This window comes from Vidua chalybeata, chromosome 5 (assembly GCF_026979565.1).
Source record: "Vidua chalybeata isolate OUT-0048 chromosome 5, bVidCha1 merged haplotype, whole genome shotgun sequence".
Classification (NCBI taxonomy): domain Eukaryota; kingdom Metazoa; phylum Chordata; class Aves; order Passeriformes; family Viduidae; genus Vidua; species Vidua chalybeata.
Window position 1 is genome coordinate 66,747,028 of NC_071534.1, and position 22,601 is coordinate 66,769,628.

A 22,601-nucleotide genomic window follows, 5' to 3' on the forward strand; every position below is an offset into this window, starting at 1 on the left:
TCTGACAGAAACTAGAGTCTATTATTTTGTACAAAACTCAAATTCTAGTCTATGGGATTTTTTTTTAATGTAAAGCTTTTTTAAAGTTCTGTTGGAAAGCTCTCCTATTTGCATTACAATGTACCAGCAAGAACATCTTATAGCTAAAAAGTGTGATTGAGGTAAGTCTAAAATAAGCTCCAAAAGCATCAAAATTATAAAATCTATTGAAATTCTACCTTTTAAATTAGAGCAAAGGGTACAATATATATATATAAAGTTGGCCCTGATGATGTGGGGCTGCTGCCATTTTCAATTTTTGCCTAGCAAAGGTACAGAGAAGTTCTGAGTCCAGAATACATGTCTTGATTCACAATTCCCTCCTCCCCAGAAGGCAGACAGGCAGTCAAATTCCTCTCTGTTACCAATCTGGATGTTACAATCCAGATATCTTCAAAGGTCAGACATGAGCCCCAAACTACTTGTCAGCATGCATGCCTCTAAATATTGCAGGGAATAGGCAAAGCATTCAGGTAGAAAAGAGGCTTTGAATTAAGATGTCAAAAATCCTACTCTCCTGACTGAGATCAGCTGGGGTAAGTAGTGCAGTTTTATTGTTGAACCAGCGGAGCCATAATATTTTACGCCAAATGAGGATGTGGCTCATAAATTCTACTTAAGCTCTCCATGAGCTGAAGCTAGAGGAATTTTCCACGACTATCCAGTATCAGTATCCAAACTCTCAGTGTTATGCCAATAGTCTGCCCTGGCAAAATAATCTGGCTGTAGAGAGAGAATGAAAAAGATAGCTTGATATTCCATCCATCTATGAAAACTGAACAATACCGCCACAAGTCTCCAGCCAGAAGCACACACAAACACACACTGCTCACACGAAAATATGGATGTCTGGTTGTGTATACATACAGTTACAAACACCAGTAAGAGTCACGTTGAGCAATCACGTTATTTTTAACCACCCTTCGTATGAACTCATTCTCTTTAATTTTTTAGCATCTCTGTAGCTAAGGTACTCTGCCAGTGCTTTCTTTGCGGTAAGGAAAGTGGTTTGTATTCAAACTAAACAAGCACTATATATTTATAATGCTAATCTTCAGGAATTCTAGTGCATTTGAATATTTCTGTCAATAGGTGCTTTGGAAAGTGAAATAAACAAAAAATAAGCGGACAACATTAGCAGAAACATATATTTTTGAAGAATGAGTCCAGTTCCAGCTGGCTATGGTGTTTGGACCAAGCTGTGATTAACATTTCATTAGTAAAAGGGACAGTGCTAGGAAGAGTAAAGCCAAAATCAATCTGCCTCCACCCATCTGCAAAGCTCCAGACCAGCATCTGATCCCAAGCGTGAGCCTTAATGCCTGTATCCAGAGACAGGGCCCCTTGAATCTTTTGGAAAAAAGCAGCAATGCTTCATTTAGTGACTGTAAACATCAGTATGTGAAAACTTGTCTTCTTTTACTTATTCTTTACTGCTACTCTACTCAATTAGAAATTTTCTCTGTCTGTGCCCCGCGAGCAACATTGTTATGTGCAACTCACCTAAAGGTCAAGGAAATCTCTTTGCAGGGATGGCTTCAGGTGGAACAGCTGGAGGCCACAGAGAACTACCAGGAAGGTCCTCTGCTACAACCAACTGAGCTAAAAACTCTTACATCATTCATCCTACCTGCTCCAAAGCTAGCATTTAGAGCTACTGGGAAGTCTTGAACTCCTGGCTTCTTGGCATATGCTGCTTTTTCTGAGAGAGGCTAATGCAGCCTGAGGGCTGTTGCAGTGTCAGTGAAGCTATAGCAGAGGGCAAGGAAAGCATAGGGAAAGAGAAATGGGTGCAGAAAAGAAATTTTCCCCACGTCTCACCCTCTATTTTTGGCTCTCATGTCGACAGGGAGGACGACAAGTAGCAGACAATGAGGGTTGTCAGCTATCAGGCCACTCCTAAACTGGGATAAATCCATGTCATTCTTTGCAAAATGACGAGGGTCACAAGAGGCAAGGGATATGTCTGCCTGAGCAACCCCTAGAGCCCTCCAGACACAAGTGTGTAAGCACAGCACTTAGGCTGACAGTAGCTCTTACTTAGCAAGATCTTTCTTTTTGGTTAATCATATATTTTTGTACAAATAGGAGGATTCTATATTTACCCAGCATAGCAATTTCTTTCACTTAGCAGTCGGAGAAATGAGAGATGAAAAAATCCAGCAGCTCATCTCAAATGACTTAATGCCAATACAGGATTACTGCCTATCCCATATTTTCTAATACTTTCCTACCCCAAACACTGTAAGGACTTTGTATCCTTTAGAAGATTATTCTAATTGAACAGATACTGGGTATTTTTTCCTGATACTTGATCTAAGCTTTATTTCACCTCTTTTGGTGGTAAATCCTTGGTTCTGTGTACAACCAAAAGTAATTCCCATTTATCACTGGTATTTGGGCAGTACTTGGCCCTGGAGGAAATAAATGCACCATCTTCATGGATGCTGCTGTGGATGCTTGGTGAGGGGCTCCCACAAAAGTACTTATCCTCCTCTGTATTCTCTGCAATATTTGAAATGAATATATGTATAATAACACAGCACATTTTCCTCTAAGCTATTGTCAGGAATTTGTCACAAAATAGCATTAATTACTGTCTGGTGGATACTTGCTCAAGTGATGGTCTAGAAAACAAACTCCCTTCAGTCATCTGAGCCATTCACAGCTGAACGGAAATATGAAGGTGTGATATCCCTCACATCTCTGCACGAGGCTGCAATCCCTCTGAATGATCCTGACAGTGGTAAGGAATGCTGAGTGTTGTGTTTTCATGGTGGAATCAGGAGCTTCACTTGTGGAAGTACCAGCTTTTCAGTTCATAGGATCACAGAATGGTTTGGGTTGGAAGGGACATTAAGGCTCATCTTGTTCCAAACCCCCTTCCAGAGACAGGGGCACCTTCCACTACACCAGGTTGCTCAAAGTTCTTAGTTTATAACTAACACTATCCTCTGATAAGTGCCTTATTTTCCCCAATCTTACTTTCTTCAACCCATAATCCTATGTTCTCTATCTTGAAATCAGTGATAAGCCTCTATTCATACTTTCTTAGAGATCATTACAGACTTCTAATTATTCCTTTCAGACACAAACTTTTTTTTTTAGTTTCTTTCTCTGCTTTTCCCCTGTGTCACTCCTTCAGAAGAGAAAATTTCCACTCACTGCAACTTGTAATGGTTGCAAGTGGGAATGGGTGAGCATTCCTAGGATGAATGACTGAGGCAGTGTATTAATGTGATTACCTGATTCATTGTAAAATCCATTTGCAAAGAAGAAAATTCCTTATTTTAAGCCCTGCTTGCATATCCCCCACCTGCGATGGCAGATAGACCATCTCTGAGTTACAATGGGGTGAGAGCTGGAATTGGCTGCAGACTGCTTTAATGCCACTCTTAATGACAACTTGTGAAGATTAGGAAGTTGTCAGAATCAGATATCAGCAAAAGCTCCAGCTTGCTTTGTGAAGTCAGTCTGAATTAATTAATGGGTAGCTTTCCTTTGATATCGCTTTGATATTTGGCTGCAGCTGGATAAAAATCAACCACAAAGGAAGCTACATTTTGTTTACCACTGCTTAAGACTCTGTTTAGCTCAATGTGATTTTTTTTTCTTTTGCAGTTTTTGCTTTTTTAACTTCCCTGGCACAAAGCAATAGATACAGGCTTTTGTTAATAAATGGAGTTATGGTGGCATCTTTTTCAATGACTGTTTCTCTCTGCTCCTGCAGATAGTCAGGCTACTGTCTGGTAGCAAAGCCATTACTGATTTCAGCTAAGCTAAAGGAGAAAAGATGGACCATTCCAAAAGTGAGAAAAACATTAGCTTTCCCCCTCTGTTAGTGCTTTTCCTGTTAAAAGGTATTTGGCACTTTTAATTGTAGAATCATAAAACCATAGAATCATTGAATCATAGAAAGGTTTGGGTTGGAGGAGACCTTAAGGACCATTTAGTTTCAACCTCCTGCCAGGGGCAGGGACACCTTCCACTAGACCAGGTCTGTGCAAGCCTTGTTCAACCTGGCCTTGAACACTTCCAGGGATGGGGCATCCACAACTTCTCTGGGCAACCTGTGCCAGTGTCTCCCCACCCACACAGTAAAGAATTTCTTCCTAATCTGAACCTACCCTCTTCCAGTTTAAACCCATCCCCCTATGTCTTGTAATAGTATTTGCTCTCTGCTTTAGAGGATGCTGACCACTTGCTTCACACACTGACAGCCTAAAATATAATCTCTGCAGCTACGTGCCCTCCATGTCTTTCCAGGGTGGGAGTTCACAGCCCATTTGAGCTTCTCTAAAGGTTTTGGATGTCTACCAAGACAATTAGATGGACATGCTTGTACCCCATATTGGTACTTGCACCAAAATGAATCTCCATGTACTTCTGGCAGCCCCAGTGGCCCTACTGGCCAGAGGAAGAAGGATTTCTTTGCACAGCACAGGGGAAGAGCAGACAACAAAGTGGCTCTTCTAACTAAGCTGATGAAGACGATATTTTCTTCCAGAGAATGAGCAAAAAATAAATTATCTCTCCAGGTCTGCAAAGAGTGTTTTTAATTAGGCTGAATATGATTGTCCAAAGTGTGTTATTAGAGCAGGAGATTCAATCAGGCCACCCAGTTTCACCTGGTTTTTGTAGTATTACGGGGGTTTTGAGCATCACAGAGAAGACAGAACTTCTGTTTTCTCTCTTATCATGTACACTGTCCCATTCAGCAGCACAGTGCACCTGTCCAGTGTGATCATTACCCAACTGAGATAGGGGAAATCTGGTTGGGGCTACCTCAGCTTCCTGCACCACCACAGGAGTGCAACACACAATGAGCCAGCACTGAATCCCTTCAACAGCAATGGACCACAGAGCAGAGGTGTTTGAAACAGCACAGCTCACAGGGTTGGACACAATGGAAGGAGGATGCTGAACAAACATTATCTCTGATATAAACATGCCATGAGGCCCAGGCTCCTTAGTCATAACATAACTCAGCTCCACGAGTGCCAAACATTGCTATCATGGCAGGTAAATGGCATCCAAGGGCACCTCTAATGATGTTGCTTCCTGATGCCTGCAACTCTGTTTATGATTTGCCTTTCTAATTTCACTATTGTAGAAGTAGTCAGACAGCTAGGAAGGCTGCCTGAACTAGTTTTTCATTATGAAGACAATTTTAATAGCTCGTGTCGTGGTGCTAATGAGGCTGACTGAAGCACCTGTACTTTCTGTTCCAGATAACAGAAAACAGCTAACACCAGCAGGAGGATAAATAGCTGTTTAAGAGAGTGCCTGGGCTCTTGTCCTTAGCTAAGCACCACACCTAAATCTTGGTGAACTTTGCTATACCCTGGAGTACTCCAGTGATGGCCTCTTGATTTTCTTCAGAGATTTCTGTTCTGAAGTGCACAGCAAAACGTTCTCCAAGTCAGTGATTTTTGGGCACCCAGCTTAAAAGTGATATCCTGTGAACTGATCCTCCACCCTCACTGAGTAAGATTTCTACGTTGGACAAAAAGGTCTGGAGGGATTTTGCAAAGTGATGACCTCAACTGGTTAGAGTTATGGAAACCAGAGATAAATCCCAGTGTCACACGCCAGAATGGGGATGAGCTTCACTTTAGTGAATTTTTCTGAGGTCAAGCCATTATTATGCATTACTTACTTTCCATCTCAATATTATTATACTGCAAAGCTGTGCAAAAAAAAAAAAAAAAGGAAAAAAATTCCTGAACTACTCCAAGAGTTCTCTAAAAAAAGCTAGTGTGCATCTAACTGCTCTTGCAGCTGGGTCAATGTGCTCTTGCTTCCTAAACATCCTATATGGATGTTTGGGATTTAAATCAGCTCATTGATGCCCATGCCCTGTGAAGCTCTGCACCCTCCTGACACAACACAGGTCATCACCCCCCCTAAGTAAGGCAGGTAAAGGTTTAGTCACCTTCTCTCAGTGCCTCAGCAATGGATCTTTCTGCACTTCCCTGTTCTTGGAGACTCTCTTCCAAACGTTTGAAGCTTTTCCAAAAAACAAAATACTTACTAGAGCATGGACTCATATCCAGGTACCACAGTACTTGAATCACTGCCCTCAGTACCAGGAAACCAAGTGCTGTTCCTCGTTTTCTCTCACTCTCACTAGAATTTGATACTTTCATACAGCTGGAGCAGCTTCAAGAGGAGAAATGGTGACTCCAATCTTAACTAAGTCCAGTGGTGAAGGCTCTGTTAGGTCAGTCCAAGCTAAATCCTTTCAAATTTGACCTTCCATCCCTCAGTGAGAAAAAGGGATAATATAAGTATGAACTAAATGTTTTGCTCAATTTAGAGAAGTTATTTTCACTTGGTCAATATTTCCCTCTCCCTACGCCTGCATAACACTCACTATTTGCCCTTTAAGCTGCAAGTTCAGCTACTTACAGAGATTCACTGGGTTCGAAGTCACTTTTTTCCATTTTATAAATCTGGGGCTGGTGATCCATTCTGTGTTTCATAACAATGTTAGTGCAAACCCAACTTTTCTACTAAGGTATTTGAAATTAGTGCAAATATTCATTTTCACTGAAGTGGCAGAGTCAGTGCAATTTTTTTTTTTTTTTGAGGGGCAGGGGTAGAAGTGATATTTTTGAATTAAAAAAAAATACCCACATGTCTTCTAAGCTGGGCAAAATGTATCATTAAGTAGGTTCATTTGCATAGTATTTTAAAGGAAGTGATGGGCCAGATTCACTTTCTCAACATCACTGAGTGTCTTATAGCTCACCTCCTAGGAACAGCTGCTCCCTGGGAATTCGCTTCTTTCCCATCTGGTATTTTTATCATTTAAGCAGTTCTATACTCTTTGGATTAAACAGCATTTGGCCATACTATATGGGTATTGAATTAGTTTAATTTGTCATCATAAATCAATCGCTGCAAAGCCTTAACTAAGTTAATTGCTCTTTGAATTCCCTTTCTGTTTGTCAAAATCTCTCAGAGTCACTGATATATCATATTCAGGCTATTATTCAAATAATATTGGATGATTACCTTTTTATTACAGGTAATTTTTACATAATGTTCATATAGTGCTGACAAACCATAAGGTTTAAAACAGAGAAGGAACTGGATATTAAAACACTACTCCAGAAAGGAGAGTGTCAGGATAGTCATTAGAAAGGAGCTCATGATGTAAAGCAAGAACCAGAAATATATTTGGGTTTTTTTGCTTCTTGTTGAACAAATGGCATTTTATCAGAAAGTGAATGAGGTTTCATAGTAAGTCGTCATGGGCACCTGCATTTTGGACCATTTATTCTGATTATTATTTTTCATATTCTACACCCCTAAATGGACTTTGAGGTTTCCTTACAGCCAGTACACAACCTGTGGGCAAAGTTCCCTCTAAACCAGTCCTGCTTCTCTATGGTGTAAAAAACGTTTAATAAATCCAGAAGTGATGCTTTAATGTAAAGATTAAAAATGTTTTCCTTGACAACATCTGGCAAAAAAGAAAGCCATGAATATTTTACAAATACAGTTCCTACAAACTCCACCTTGCTGTTAAAATATTAAGAGCTTTCTCAAAATGGTATTTCTTCCTTGTTAAACCCTTAATCAAATAAATTCATATAGCTAATGTCCTAATTTCATGCCAGAACTTCAATACAAAAGGTTTGCTGCTACTTGGAATATATAAGCATATCCCACTTGAAATAAGAACCACGTAAACCATGATTCTGTTAAAAGCACGGGAGTGCAGAGTGTGGGCTGTTAATTATTTTTGTGATAACCTTAGGTAGGAGGATATATTTAAAAAATGTACATAAAGACAACAAATAACCCTTGCCATGTCCAATAAATCTAACTTCAAATAAAGAACAAAGACTCCAAAGAGTTTTAGGCGTGGATTTTACAAATGGATGCCCATTGATTTCTGACTTCAAATAGCCTCTGCGTGACATTAAAGGTGCATTTATTCAGCTATTTGGCTCCAAGAATCCAACCAACATATAGTGCTCTTGTGTTACCTCTCTGCACTTAACCCTTGCCAGGAAATCCTACCAAGTTCACTTGTCAGCAAAACAGAGCACATTCTGTTTTTAAAATAAAGCATGTTAAAACTAAAACAATGAACAAATGTCAGTGCCATGAAGGCAGTTAAAGCAGTCCCTGAATGCAGCTCTTTGAGGTTTGCCCCCTGTACAGAAGCCAATTTTCACTAAGCAGCAAATTAGAGCATGGGGGAACCAAGATTATTACATCTAACTGAAGGTACAGAAATTTAGATGGTTGGAATTTATTGGATTACTCTGTTTAGGGAATAGAAGTTAAACACCTCTAACGAAGCCATGAGATTCTTAATGAAGATGAGACTAGTTAAGGCCTCAGTTCTACATCTCATCCCAAAGAAGCCCATTTCCAAGATCATTATTACATTCAAATTGAGATTTTTCCCTTTTCTCCCTTCTGCCTTTTAAAACAAAATCCAAATGAACACTCCAACGAAAACCTGACTCTAAGCTGAATAATATAAACCACATCCCTATGAGCTATGAGGGTATCAGCAAGTTGCTCTCGTGCTCTGTTTGAAAAGACACATCTGAAAATTCATACTGTTCATTTGCAAGACATAAAAGCTACTTGTGATGCCAGCACCAAGTAAACAGAAGAGAACTGTCCCTGTTTCGTTGATCTGTATCATATATCATAACAATATGCCTGTATTTCTCAAACACTGCATATCTGCTTCTCTGCCTAGCAGCAATCATACATAACAAGTGATATCTAAATACATATTTTGGGAAAGATAAAAGCTCCTATATATGACAAGGAATATTATGACTAACAGAGAGATTATATTAATCATGAATAAAAAGATGATGTTTGATCCTACTTGTGCAGAAAGTTTTTAAATTTTTTTTAAAAATCTTTTAAATGAATTTCTATCCTCAGGAAAATGATTAAAACCAGAAAAGCCTGGAGATGTCAGCTGGTGACATGTTTTTCTTCTTTATCTTTCTTTTTTGTTGTTGTTGCTGTGAAAAAAAAAATCTGAGCGAACACAGCAAAGTGCATCATTAACTTCTTATTAATTTTATAATACAAAGGCAATTCAGTTAAAATAGTAGTGCTGCAACTTTAAATTACAGAACTAGCTTGGTATTTAATGAGAGATTTAGCACAGCGGGGTTTCTGTTAAATTAAGTTGTGCCTTCACATCACAGTGGGAAAACAGGTGTATATTGGTTTAGAATTATGGAAATGTTGACTAATTCCAAGGCTTGTAATCAAACAGCAAGGCACCCTGCAATATTTTCTTCCAAGATTCTGCATTAATCATTTATGTCTGGTCTTATTTTCTTCATGTCCACTAAAAGGGCGCAGCTCAAAGGAGCAGATCAAGCGCTGGTGTTTTCATGTCTCTGTTAAGGATGAGGTCCAGGCAAAAAGCAGAGATAGAGACATAGCACTGCAGGCTTTGCTCAAAAAGCTACTTAAATTAAACTGAACATGCAGCCTTGGAAGGGGGATAAATTTCACATTAAACCCCCACTTTTTTGCCTTCACTGGTGCTGATCCAAAACCTGCTTACCGAGCTACCTGGGGCAAGCCTGCATTTAAGAAATGAAGAGACTAAACCCAGAAACAATCTAGACTCTATCAATAATGAACGCAGAGCTATTCTCCTCCACACCTCTGCAGCAGTGCAGGTTACACCTGAGTGCAGGTAAAACACAGACGAGTTCCAACAGCCACAGCATCCCTGCAGCCCCCTGCTCCTGCCTCTGCCAGCTTTCCTTACCTTACACTAATAAATCACCTGCCTTTGCCTCGGATTTTCTTCCTGGGCTATTTAAGGATGCCTTATCTGATGCATGGTGATATTACAGCAAAAGGGGAAGGCATGGATTCTTTTGTTTCCAGGAGACACCTTATTACTGAACCTCCTACTGACCATACCTCTCTTACTGGAAGCAAACTGACACTTGATGCCCAAATGAACCTGATCCAAATTCATCCCTTGTTGTAGCTCTGACAGAAGATTGCTTCCATTTGCTCTGAGACTATTTCACAGACAGAACTATCCACTACTGATTCCCACTTGTTTGGTAAAAGCTGCTTAGCAGGCAAGAGGAACAATACAGAAATTGCTAAAATTCATATAAGGAGAACCCTGCTAACGTGAAGTGTTTCCAGCACATGTGCCACAACTTTAAAGAGTGCTTAAATGAAGTTATTTTGGGAATACACAGATGCAGCATAACAGTATCCCCATATATGCTGAATGTCAGCATACTGCACGTGCAAAATATAGAATCTGTTATATAATATATGCTGAATCATTCTGAAAGACAAGTAGTAGAAATGTATTCAAGTTGCTTCTCTTTATTAGAGGCTTCTCTTTAAAAAAGTAGGTGTAACAACTTATCTCATAGTAAAATCTAAACATCTCTGGTCATATCAGGAGTATTTTTAAAGCCAAGGCCCCAGAGTCATGGGAATGCAGTGTCCATATTTCCTTAAAAGAAAACTTTGTAACTTCACAGTCAGGACAGGAAAAAACAGCTTAGAAAGATAAATTTTAAATGATAAAAAGCTAGAGAGGGCTTTAAGGAAAAAAAATTAAATTTTTGAACCCTATTTTAAAATAACATCAAAAGGTACACTAGCATCTTTAACTGCTGCCTGCTCATTAGCTGTGCAAAAGCCAGGGACAAAAGGATGCCCTGCTCAAGTAAGACACAATGCAGAGCTGAGCCAGTTTTGCCACCTGTGTGTGAGGAAGCAAGAGAGTGAAACTGTCCCTCCGAGTCACCCACTGGGATAAATAACATCTCTCAAAACACAGCAAGCAGCTTGGAGGACTCAGGGGAGAACAGAGAAAACTGAAACTTGGTTTGTTTAGCCTGGAGAAAAGGAGGCTTGGTGTGACCTTACCACTCTCTTCAACTCCCTGACAGGAGGGTGTGGCCAGGTGGGGTCAGGCTCTGCCCTCAGGCAATAGGATGAGAAGATATGTCCTCAAGCTGCACCAGGGGAGGTTCAGGTTGGACATCAGAATGAACTTCTTCATTAAAAGGGTGGTCAAGCTTTGGCTGCCCAGGGAAGTGGTGGAGTCATCATGCTTAGAAGTGTTCAAAAAGAACAACTGGATGTGGCACTAAGTGCTGTGATTTAATTGACATTGTGGTTTTTGGTCAAAGGTTGCACTCAGTGATCTTGGAGGTCTTTTCCAGCCCTTACGACTCTGTGATTGTATGATTCTAAACAGACCCTGTCTACTTTGTGATGCGTAGATCTTGTGGTAGAGCTTGAGGGATGCTATCTGGGCAGGGTGCTGCTCCAGCTGCTTGGGATCACCTCCATCCTACCCAGCCAGTCCACACAGCCATTTGACTCAAAGCACGATGGAGAGCAATCACTCAGTGAGTTGGTTTAGGTACAACATTGAATGGGGTTAGAGAGCTCTCATCCGAGGGCTCGGCATTTTCTGGCAGTGGGGATGGAAGCCAACAACTGGGGTTGCAGAGACAGAGGACGCTGAGATTCAGCCTGAGCTCGAAAGGGGTCTCAAAGGGAATTGTCCCCCAGAGCCTTCCTTTCTCTCTCTTGAATGGCACATCCATCCTCTACACACTAAAGTGCCGAGACTCCCACTGGGAGGCTTATAAGGTCTTGGTACTGTCCCTTGCAAGGGCCAGTTGCTGGAAAACATCATTTGAAGTGCCACAACTTTTGTCCTGTTCTACTTTTGCAGATTTCCTACCACCATTTCCAGCATTTTCATTGCAAATGACAGAGAACTCCCATTTTACCTATAGCAGGGCTCATGGGTAACTGTCCCATGACAGCACCTCTTTATGCTGGCCATTTCCATGACACATGAGGTGGCTTTCCTAACTTGCATAAAGTGAACCGGCCAGATATAATTTTTCAAACACAGAGTGTCCAATTTCGCACACAGCACATAGGAACTAAAGGAGATATTGGCCATATAACTGTCAGTCCAGGCAATGCTCTATTTATTTACACAGTGTATTTATTTATTTTCACATCTGTAACCAGACACTACAAACATATACTTGAACACTTCTCCTACATCAAGAGGGAATATACCTCCATCCTTTATATTTTTTCACTTCCGTCCTCAAATAATACAGCAGAAAAAATGAAAATGGTGGTACAAGAAGATTTCAGAGTTTAGACATGCAATTACGAGTGATATACTTCTCTCTAGCCCTGTAATTTAAATACAAAATACCATAGGAAAACACAATATACACTTTGTACAACACAACCACAACTGTTCTGAATGCTGGTGCCAGTGGGAGTAGGTGGTGAGGAGAGGTGATGTCAGGAGACAGGATGACCCTGTGCAAGCAGCTACATGGTACCACACTCCACAACACCCTGAGATGTGCATTCAGGTTGTTCAGAAACCATGTAGATAAAGGCTGCATTTAACAAACTTTGGCTGTCTTTTGTCTTTTCCTGTTCTCTCCCTTTTCAAACATGAAGCCCCACTGGGTGCAGTGTTTTTCTGCCATATGTTTTCTCTCCTCCCTCTCTTCTTTCTTCCCTCCCCCTTAAATAAATTTAAAAAAAGATCCACCTTGCAGTTTGGCCACTGTCTCTAATCAGCAGGAATCAGTACCCTTTCCAGCTAAAGGACTTCCTAGAGAATAGCAGCTGCCTTTGGACATGATGCCATTGCTACAGGACTGGCACCAACACAGGACAGACCATCAGCTTAGCCACCCTCCTTGCAGAAATCAAGATCATTTGGGGCACCAAGCAGCATGGAGAGCAAAAGGGCTATTCTTCTGGCAATAAAATAATTAGGATATAAAAGTAAATGTACTCACCCCAGGTAAAGTTTTAATATTGTGCAGTGCATTCTGTGCCTCAAGAGCAGCTTTTCTTGTATAAAATGTTACGAAACAACAACCTATAGAGAGAAATGAAAAGCTTTCAGAAATTAGTGAGTATGATTTGTGAGAGTACAATAGGGAGGGAGAAAAAACAGTGGTTGAACAACACATTATGAAAGCTGGAAATGTGAATTATCCTGAGGCGCCTGAATGACATGAATAAAAGAAAGCTTGTATGATTTAAAATAAAAAGTCCCCCCCTGTGCATTGCATCTATAGCACACCTGCATTGTTAGTGAACTGTAATCACTTAGAAATTGTTAACCAAAATCCAATTGGCTTTGTACATTGTAAATAAGGTTATATTTTTCTGAAGGCTCCCCATTATACTTTGAATATAAGCAACATGGCAGGCTCAAGCAGCAGGAATTCATTGTTACATCCCAAGCAGAAAATCAGGCTAAAGCAGAACCTTATTTAAAGGGCCTTATACAAAAGAGCTAAGGTTGGTTCCCCCATTTCTTTGAAACCAGGCAGGACTGGAGGTGGAACACTCATCTCAGTTTCAAGAATGAAAAACAAGCTACAGGTGAATTCGCCACTGCTGGAATAGTGGAGGCTGCTGATGGCTAACAGCATTAAGGGAGGCTCTGCTCTCCCTGCATCTGCTGAATTTTCAGCAAAGCAGGTGGTTTTAGTTGCCTTAATCCTGTGGTTTCCCTTTTGACAGCATGGTCCAGCCAGGAGATGTGTAGGACCAAACATGGGTTGCTGTCACTTTGTCCACTGTGAACATGTAAAGCAGCTTTTGCTGCAGCACAAACAACCCAGGCAGCTCAACCAGCCCCAGGGTGAGGTCAGGGCTCACAGGCAGATCCTCAGGGAAGAGCTGTAATGTCACAGGAGGGGACAAAAAGCAAATAGCAGGGTTTGCCTGTAATACCCCACAGCAATGAAGTCTGCTCCTTGACAGATGACATGTTAGCTGCAGATGGGGTGTTTGGTGCTATGGGGAGAGGGAAAGCATTCTGGGCAATGCTGGCTGGGGGGCAGAAGTGGCTCCTGAAGTAAAATCCTACTTCACATGAAACAGGATGATGCAGGTCTTACTGATGAATCAGAAAACAATTCTGTTCTCTTAATCACAGTCAGAGATTTGTTACAACTCCAGAGAAATGTCAAAACCAATCAGTAAATAAAAGAAACCCCGGCTCATGAGTCCTGGTGCTCCCTTGGAGCATGACACAGATAAAATAATCAGTGCTTCAGGCAGTGAGCAAAGCTTGTATCAGCTCCCTAATATTGGCCAAGGTGAAACATCCCAGCCCAACTGACATGCCTGCTTGACTTCAACCCATTTGGCAAAAGACACAAGGAGAAGGTTTGCACAGCAGCACACAGCAAAAATTGAAAACAACCATTGGTGGCCCACTTTGGAAGGAAGGGCAGAATCCAGAATGGCCCCTCCACAGCCCCTTGCTTGGCTCAAGCTGTGCATGGCATTGGGAATGCTCCCTCTGGCTCTTCAGCCAGGCCAGTGACAGCCATTACCTTGGTAACAAGCAAAGGTGACCATGTATTGCCAGCTGGAACACAGCAAGTTTATCCCTAATGCACAAAATCACTTGCAGGCACAGCAAAACATAGGCAGGCAGGTAATGCAGACTTAACACACCTGAGAGGAACATTTTTCATACTGCCAACAGGTTCTTTAAAATTTCACACTTTACAATGGAGATGGTTTAATAATTATTTCAGTAAGCGGGACATAATTCGCAGGGATGTGTGCTAGAGACAGGCACAGCCTGTTAAGGTTTGTGTTTCCGGTAAGTGTTTCTAAACCTTCTGTTTTGCTGGAAAATCCTGAAAATCTGAGTTATTTTACCCCAGATGAAAATGAGAAAAAAAATCCAAGTTTGTGACATTTAATAGTGTTATTTTGAGACAATATTGCAATATTTTTCTATCATGTCAGCCAGCTCCAAGTCCATCTCCTATTGTTTCTTTGTTTGGTTTGTTAGCTTTTTAATATAAGGCTTTTTAACCAGGAGAGAGGATTCAGAGGGGAAAATATCAAGCTGTAATCACAACTTTGCAATTGCCATGTCTTCTTCCATTGGCCCAAAGAGTTTCATTTTGGATTTCAGCTCAGGGGGTTCATTCCGATAAGGAGAAATTTGAAATCTATTGGTTTATCATTCTTGGCACTACTTGAAAGAACTGCACTTGAAAGATGAATATGCTGTGAAATACCCTTTAACTGGTCATTTTTGGGAAGTAATAGCTCAGGAGAGAAAAATGTTTCTGTGAATGAGGGCTGGAAGAAACAGCAGCTTAATGGGAAATGTGGGGATGTTTCAGGCAGGTCATTGGACCTTGACAAAAATAGAGACTTCTAAGCTCACAGATTGACACATCTGAAAATGCATATGGATAAAATTTTTCTCAGGCCGCATTTGGCTCATATCTTCTTAAATAAAACAAACCCCATAACAAGAGCTGGTTTGCTGTGGTTTGAGGGGGGCATGGACCCCCACTCATGGACACTTGAATTTGAAGGTATCTGCTACAGAGGTCAGGACTGGACTCAAAAAAGAAAATAAGACAACAGAGAGGAAACAGAAAAGGCAGTAGTCCATGTTTCCCCAAGGAAATGCTGTAGCTCAGCCTGTGGATTTTCCAGAGGTGCTGCAGCCATGTTACTCAAACTGCATTGAAGATGGCTCCAGTGTAAAATCCTTTTGGGTCAGTACATAGAAAAAGGACCTAATTCAGTTTTTTCTGCAGGAGTATTGGAGGGAAAGATGCCTGTGTAATAGGACAGGGCTAAACTGTGCTTCAGGACTAGTAGCTGTCCCCTGCTGAAAGGCAAAGAGGCAATGACATTCCTTCCTCCCTCCCTCCATTTTACTAAAGAGAATGTAATATTGCCAAAGACAAAGAAGTGGCCCAGCTGGAAAAGAAGAAGTATGTTTCCTACTGAAAGAAAATCAAAAAATATAACCCTCCCCTTCAGGCCCCATGCACATATAATCTTTGTTTCATTACCAACAAACTCGACAGCAGCTTGAACCGCAACTAGGCTTTTCTGACATCCAAATAACTCCGAGCCTGTCAGTGATAACCTTCTCCTCTCCTAGTCAGGACAGCTTAAAAGGTGAATTGGTTTGTGGACATGGTTCTGCCAGTCCTCAACAGCCTGAAATACAGACCAGTTTAACTCCACATGGGTTGGAGTATTCTTGCCCACAGGAAGAGGAGCTCATCCTGCCAGTCAGTGCCTCCAGAGCAGCAAATCTCCCACGCTCTGCTAAGCTGGTTGTGCTCTACTTGGAACAGTATTTACTAGAGCGTAAGGCATTTCTTCTTTGTACCTTGAAAAAAAATGCTGAATGAATCGTGCAGATCCCTACAGTCCCTTAAGGACATCGGCAACAACTTCATGGCTATCCTGCCAGATGCTTGAACAGACTGAATAAAACCTGCCACTCCATGCTGCTCAGCATTTAATGGCAACAAATGGGATGCCTGAGAAACAGCAGCAGAAAACAGCCCTACTTCTTAAGGCATCTGACGAGCAAACGCTGCAGTGTGGACACTACAATGTTCAACTTCAACACCTCATTAAAAAAAGGGAAAAGATCTCTTACTTCAGCTTGTTTTCACTCTCTCTCTCTCTCTTCCCCCCTCCCCCCTCTTTCCCTTTTTTTCTTTTTTCAAAGGAAATTTAGTGCCAGAGAAAGACCTCAAGGTCCCAGCCATTGGGAGAGAGTTGACACATTCAATTCTCCATGACACATTCAATTCACAAGCCCTTGCTCAGGCTGCCAAAGGCACCAATTAGCACCACTGGTGAAGATTTTATTTATTTAATTTCCACAGAAACCTGTTTAGCAAGACAGTGACAGGGACAAACAGCCTCATGTATGGCTAGAAACAGCTCTATGTCTGTCAAAGATGGCAGCAATGGATTACAGGGGAATCAAGACATGGGTTCACTGAAGCCATCATTTAGAAGTGAGGAATGGGAAAAAGATCAAGTGGTGAGGACTTTCACACCACAGGGGCCATGGTTTTCCGCTGGCAGTGAACTTGGGTTTCTGGAAGACTTTGTGGAACAAATTTCAGTTTTCACCATGAAACTTCAAGACATGCCATTCCTCCTGAAAGCAAGAGAATTTTTTCAAAGAGCTGTTAGTGACCCCATGCAATGGGGCTTCTCCTCCTGTGTGACTTCTGCTCTATGACCCAAATTTGCCTCCCAGCGGAGCAGTCACAGCTTTGTTAGGCTGCAAGATCCAGCTCTGTGACATCTCCAGGAGCTCTGCTATGCCATTATTTTTGTCACTTTCTCCCAATTCAAACACAGACTAATTATGCTGTGAGAGCTGTTTACATTCCTAATTTTGAATAACTAACAAAGGGAAGCTCTCCTCCACTTAAAGATGTGGCTTACACAGTCCTCGTTGGCATTTAATGGCACTGGGATCTGTGTAAGAGCCTTAATCTCTCAGCCAGGATTTCATGCCTGAGTGACTACAGACACCTCCATCTTGCTTCGGGTGAGAAAAAGTCTTTTACAGCTCCCTAAACTGAATAGACAATTCCTGTGTTAAAGTTACCAGGAATTACACGTGTGCATCTATATGAGAAAATAACCCTTGGATGTGGACAGGAATTAAAAAATGCTCCACAAGATGCTGTGAGGTTTTGATTTGCTTGAAGAAAAATATTCTGCAATCTCCCAGGCCTGAAAATTTAACTTTTGGGAATTAAAAGAGAAAAGATACTGGAGGGAAAAAAAAAAAAAAAAAAAAGCACCCAACCCATATTTATTGGTCTGATATATTAGTTTCTTTAGTTTTCAGCTGTCAAAATTTGTCAGTTTGGATCTCTCCTGTGTTGTGCATATTATCACCTGCTGCCAGTACCTGAACCCTAACCATGGGGTATAGAAATACAAGAGCTTATCAGGGCGCCTGCAAAGCCTGCAACAACTTAAAAAGTATGAAATTTGCTTTACCTTCTAGACTAATAAAATAAACACTTCAAAACAGCTATAATGATTATCTGATGATTGAACTCTGCATTCTTTTAGCAAGTAATGGAATACTGGCAGACAAATTCAATTCAAAATACATTCACATTCAGGACATCAACAAAGTCATCATGTTGTGAATTGAAAATTCCTTTAAAGGCTGTGTTTGAATTCTAAGGGGCTGACAGATCAAGGGACTGAAGGCCCTGGAAGGCTAAATGAGTGAAGTCCTGCTATGTTTCTTTCTTTCTGTGAATGAAGCTCACTTTTGTGTGTGCATTTGCAAGCAGAACAGGTGCTGGCTTCATACAAGCCTGGAATCTCAATGGGGACAGTAGCTTCTTGTCAATCCAGCACAGTTCAAGATAGTTTAAGTTCAGGACAATTTATTTTTCTTGGTTTTTTTTTCCCACTGCAAATGTTTCTCTCCTGATTTCCACATTCACTCATCCACCACCAAAATTTAAACAGGACACTAATACAGGGCAGCCTTTAACAAGGTCTCTTGCATTCCAGCCATCCACCTGAACTCTGGAATATGTGCTTTGTACATCACAAAAAGCTGCCTGAACAGCGTGATTTCCAGCCAAACTAACCATGACCTGTAATGTCATTTTCCAAAAGCCAATGAAGACATTAAAATCTCTTTTCCACTAAAGCCACTGAGAAGACCTATTGCTACAAGGCATTCAGGTGTGTGGTTGGGCAATGAGACTTTTCACTTTGCTTACATTTTATGCAGTGCAATGGGAGCCTTGCCCAGCGTTTCTTCTGTGCTACAGACGTTAGTGCAATTACCTAACTTGCACTGAAGACACTGGTCTAGTATTAGAAGAGATGTTTCAAGTCTTAGAGATTTTGATTGCGTGGTTCCATACAAAACCAGAGAAAACCATGAACTGTCTGAATAGCAAATACAGCCATTCCTGACAAAGACACCCAGAAATAAAAGTCTACTATTTTTGGAACTCTGCTTATTACAAGAAGAAGTTGGCTAAGGCAGGGATGTGATTTGACTCCTACCTGCACCATCCTCATGCTCTATTGCCTATGGAGTCATGGGAGAATAAGATGGAAAGGATTCACTCCTGAACCCATCCCTGCTAGAATTGCCGAATACAGCAGAAACCAACCTTTAATGATGCCGCCTCCCAATTAGATCAGGTTTTCTAATAGTTTGATATAATTGGCACCCTGATGGAAACCGTATTACCAGTCCTGTCACCAGCCAGGAAATCGCATTGCCACTCTAATGACAGCACATATTATAGCAATGCCACTTCTAATATTAATACATTAGCTGAATGTAGGCAAGGGCTCACATGTGAGAAGGATTCACAGCTGGGACATGCCAGATTCCACCCTGTGCTCTATTTTTCCTCCTGGTTACAGCATTCGGGGTGGCAGTGCCCCAGCCCCAGAGTGCCCCGCATCACACTGCTTGTGTTAAAGCACAAATGCTCCAGGCCGGTAACAGCCCCGTAAATGGCCACTGAAAAATGATCCCATGGAGCTCAATTTTTTCTCTCCATGCCTTGCAAGTTATGATGGCCTTTCTGTTAATTGGCCACAAGTCCTAGTTTGTTGTCAGCCTTCAGCTGCACCGGGGAGTTCTTTTGGAGGAGTTGCACTCTGTCATTCCCGTACCCTTGTGAATACAAATGCTCTCTATAAATGTCCTCTGCCTACAAAATGGAAGTGTTTTATTTATTTATTTATTTATCCTTCTTTTTCTTTTTTTTCCTTTCTTTTTTTTTTTTTTTCTTTTTTTGACCTAGATTAAATTTGCTGCATTTTCAAGCCTTTTGGGAAAGCAACTAAGAACTAATATGCACCGGTTCATGTTCCACAACACTTTCCTACCCATTATTATGTAAATTTTGACTGAAGTGCGACACAGATAGAAAAGATACCAAGGGCAAAATTGCCAGAATCTACTTTTTGTGCTCTCTGAAATAAGCCACTTATATTAAACAGTTTAAAATAGCTAATAGCTGTACAAGTATCTGAAGAATTTCAATGTACAATTTTTCATATAGGACAATGACAGCTTTTGCAAATTCCTGAACTCTCCTGCTGTCAGTGTAATGACTGGGAAGCGAATGGCCAGCATGCTGGAACGGTCTGTTTTACTTCTGAAGGAAGGGGCCAACTTCCACACCTGAAGCTTGGCAACACTCATATGATATCTGCACTAGATGGTGATAAAGGAGTAAAAAAAAAAAAAAAGCAGATGCAGAATTAGATTCTATACATGGTGGAAGGGTAAATAAGTATACACAAGTCAGGTTTATAGCATCACGGCAATTTTATGTCATTACAAACTAATCTGTCCCTAAAGAAACCATCCTTGCATGCTGGGATGGAAGCTGAGCTTTATTGGTTTGGGCTGAATAGTGGGTGAGAGATGTTGCAACACAAACTCAGGAAGTGCTGTGAAGACAGATCTGGGCAGTCAGTGGCACTGAACGTGCACATCACCGCTGCATTAACACCCTGATCTGCAGGAGGCCTGGCCTGGAATGCTCCTCCTTTGCCAGCCTGTCCAACCACCCATCCAGTGCAAATCCCTAGGGAAAGCCATGGAGATGCATGGCAATCAGGCAACCAATATCAGTGGGAAAATCAAAGCAGTAGCTCAGTGCTTCCTGTTGAGTCCATGTTTGGTCTGTTCACATTTCTAGATCTCACAGGTGGAGAGTAATTGGGATCTTACCCATCAGTCCATATGGGTTACAATAAAAACTGCTTGTCAGAACTTTTGGACAAGAAACTCTCAAGTAAGTAGAACAGCAGTGGGAGAGGGTGGGGAAATGGCATTCCAGCCTCTAACTCTGTGAGGGGGTGTCCCATGGGAAGTTACTGCACTTCCCACTTGTAAAATACAGGAAAGAATATACACAAAATGCAAGATTTTAAACTTGAAATAGTTTTAAACAAGGCTTGTCACTATGTATATATATTGTATCAAGAAAGAAATCTTGAAATTGGGGAGACATCAAAATGAAACAACAAAAAAATGAAAATACAAATAATTAGGTATTTCTTTTACTGCCTTCTTGTAATTTCCCTTTCATCTTTTCTTTCTTCTTTTCCTTCTTATTCTTGCACTAATGCTTCTTAATCTTTAATTCACTTTCTTTTTCCCTGAAATAAATTCTTATTCTTTCCTTTGTAACAGATGGTTATTGTTTCCCTTTTCTTTGGCCAGGTAACAATTACTGACTTGAGTTTACTGGCTTTAAAATGAACTAACACGTCCTCTATACAAGTTAACCCCTAAGACTGACCATCTGCGAAATACATCTTTGGATGCAGTAGAGGGAGAGGGTTCAGAGAACAGATGCTTAAAAAGATGGAAACACAAAATTAAGATATCCTCCCTTATTAATCCATTACTGCAGCAGAAAACTGCTGTGACACTGTATCTCAGTTCAAAAAGACTCTACAAAGATCATGTTTACATAAATTAACATAGGCAGGGACATATCTTTCCCTGATGTCATTTCAAAAGCCATATTGTGTCCAACCCTGGCACTCACTAGTAGCAAATCTAACTTCCCAGCACACATGTCTTATAGTCCTGCATTTCCTTCTATTTATTCTTTCACTTGGATGCTTGAGAAAGATCACTGCAAACTGGCTTTTCCTGATAAGACTTCCAGATCACTGCTCTGATGAAACCTCTAATTGCACTGTGACTCCTGAGAAGCCACTCGAGTCCTAGTTCAACTAGGAGGCAACTCTGTAGGGAAAAATACTCAGAATAGAAGAGCTTTACCATAAAACTATCCCTTCAAAAGAACCAAATCTTTGAGAGTTATTTGCAATTTATAATCTTTCCCTATGAAAAACCTATGTCCTGTACTGGAAATGATCTTCACTGGTTAAATGCCAAAGGCATCCTGGGCTGCATCAGGCAGAGCAGGTCAGTCAGATTCTTGCCCTCTGCTCAGCTCTGCTGAGACATATATGGGGTTCTGGATCTTCTTCTTTTCCCCTAGTAGAGAGATGTGCACGTACTGGAGGCTGTCTTGTGAAGGACCATGAAGATGAGGAAGGGTCTGGATCATCTCTCATATGAAAAGCATCTGAGAGAGCTGGGACTGCTCAGCCTGGAGAAGAAGACATTGGAGGAAGATAGAAGCCTTCTAAGTGGTCCAATGACAGGACAAGAGGCCATGGTCACCAATTAAAATACAGGAAATTCCATTTAAAAATAAGGAACAACACTTTTATTCTAAAGGTGATCAAACACTGGCATGGTTTGCCCAAACAGGTTGTGGACTCTCTCCATCCCTAGAGATATTAAAATCCTTCCTGGACACAGCTCTGAGAAACCTCCTGTAGATGACCCTGCTTTGAGCTGGGGTTGGATAACATGAATCCCAGAAGTTCTTTCTGACTTCAGCCAGCTTGTGATTCTGTGAAATGGCAATGGAGGATTTTAACTGGCTTCTGACAACATCCCAGTTTAACTTCCCCAGAAATGTTTTCCAAGCTTATTTAACTCTAGCAGACAACATCAGTTAAATTACTGTTTTATTGGTGTACCTATCAGTTGGGAACCAGCTCTCACTCACTAGCAAATTTCACACACTAGATGAGTTTTTTCATAGCAAGAACATAGGAATTATTTTTTTTAATCTTTTTTTAGAGAAACAGAATCAAAGAATTTA

General features: G+C 41.0%; 1 protein-coding gene across 9 annotated transcripts in view; it reads right to left on the reverse strand.

Annotated features, from left to right (window-relative positions):
- CELF2 (CUGBP Elav-like family member 2) overlaps positions 1-22,601 on the reverse strand; it is a 540,383-nt gene that overhangs the window by 81,902 nt on the left and 435,880 nt on the right. For all 9 annotated transcript variants that reach the window (XM_053942011.1, XM_053942012.1, XM_053942013.1 and 6 more), the window contains one exon: positions 12,879-12,961. In XM_053942011.1, the coding sequence (XP_053797986.1) occupies positions 12,879-12,961 (83 nt within the window). The remainder of the gene's footprint in view (positions 1-12,878; positions 12,962-22,601) is intronic.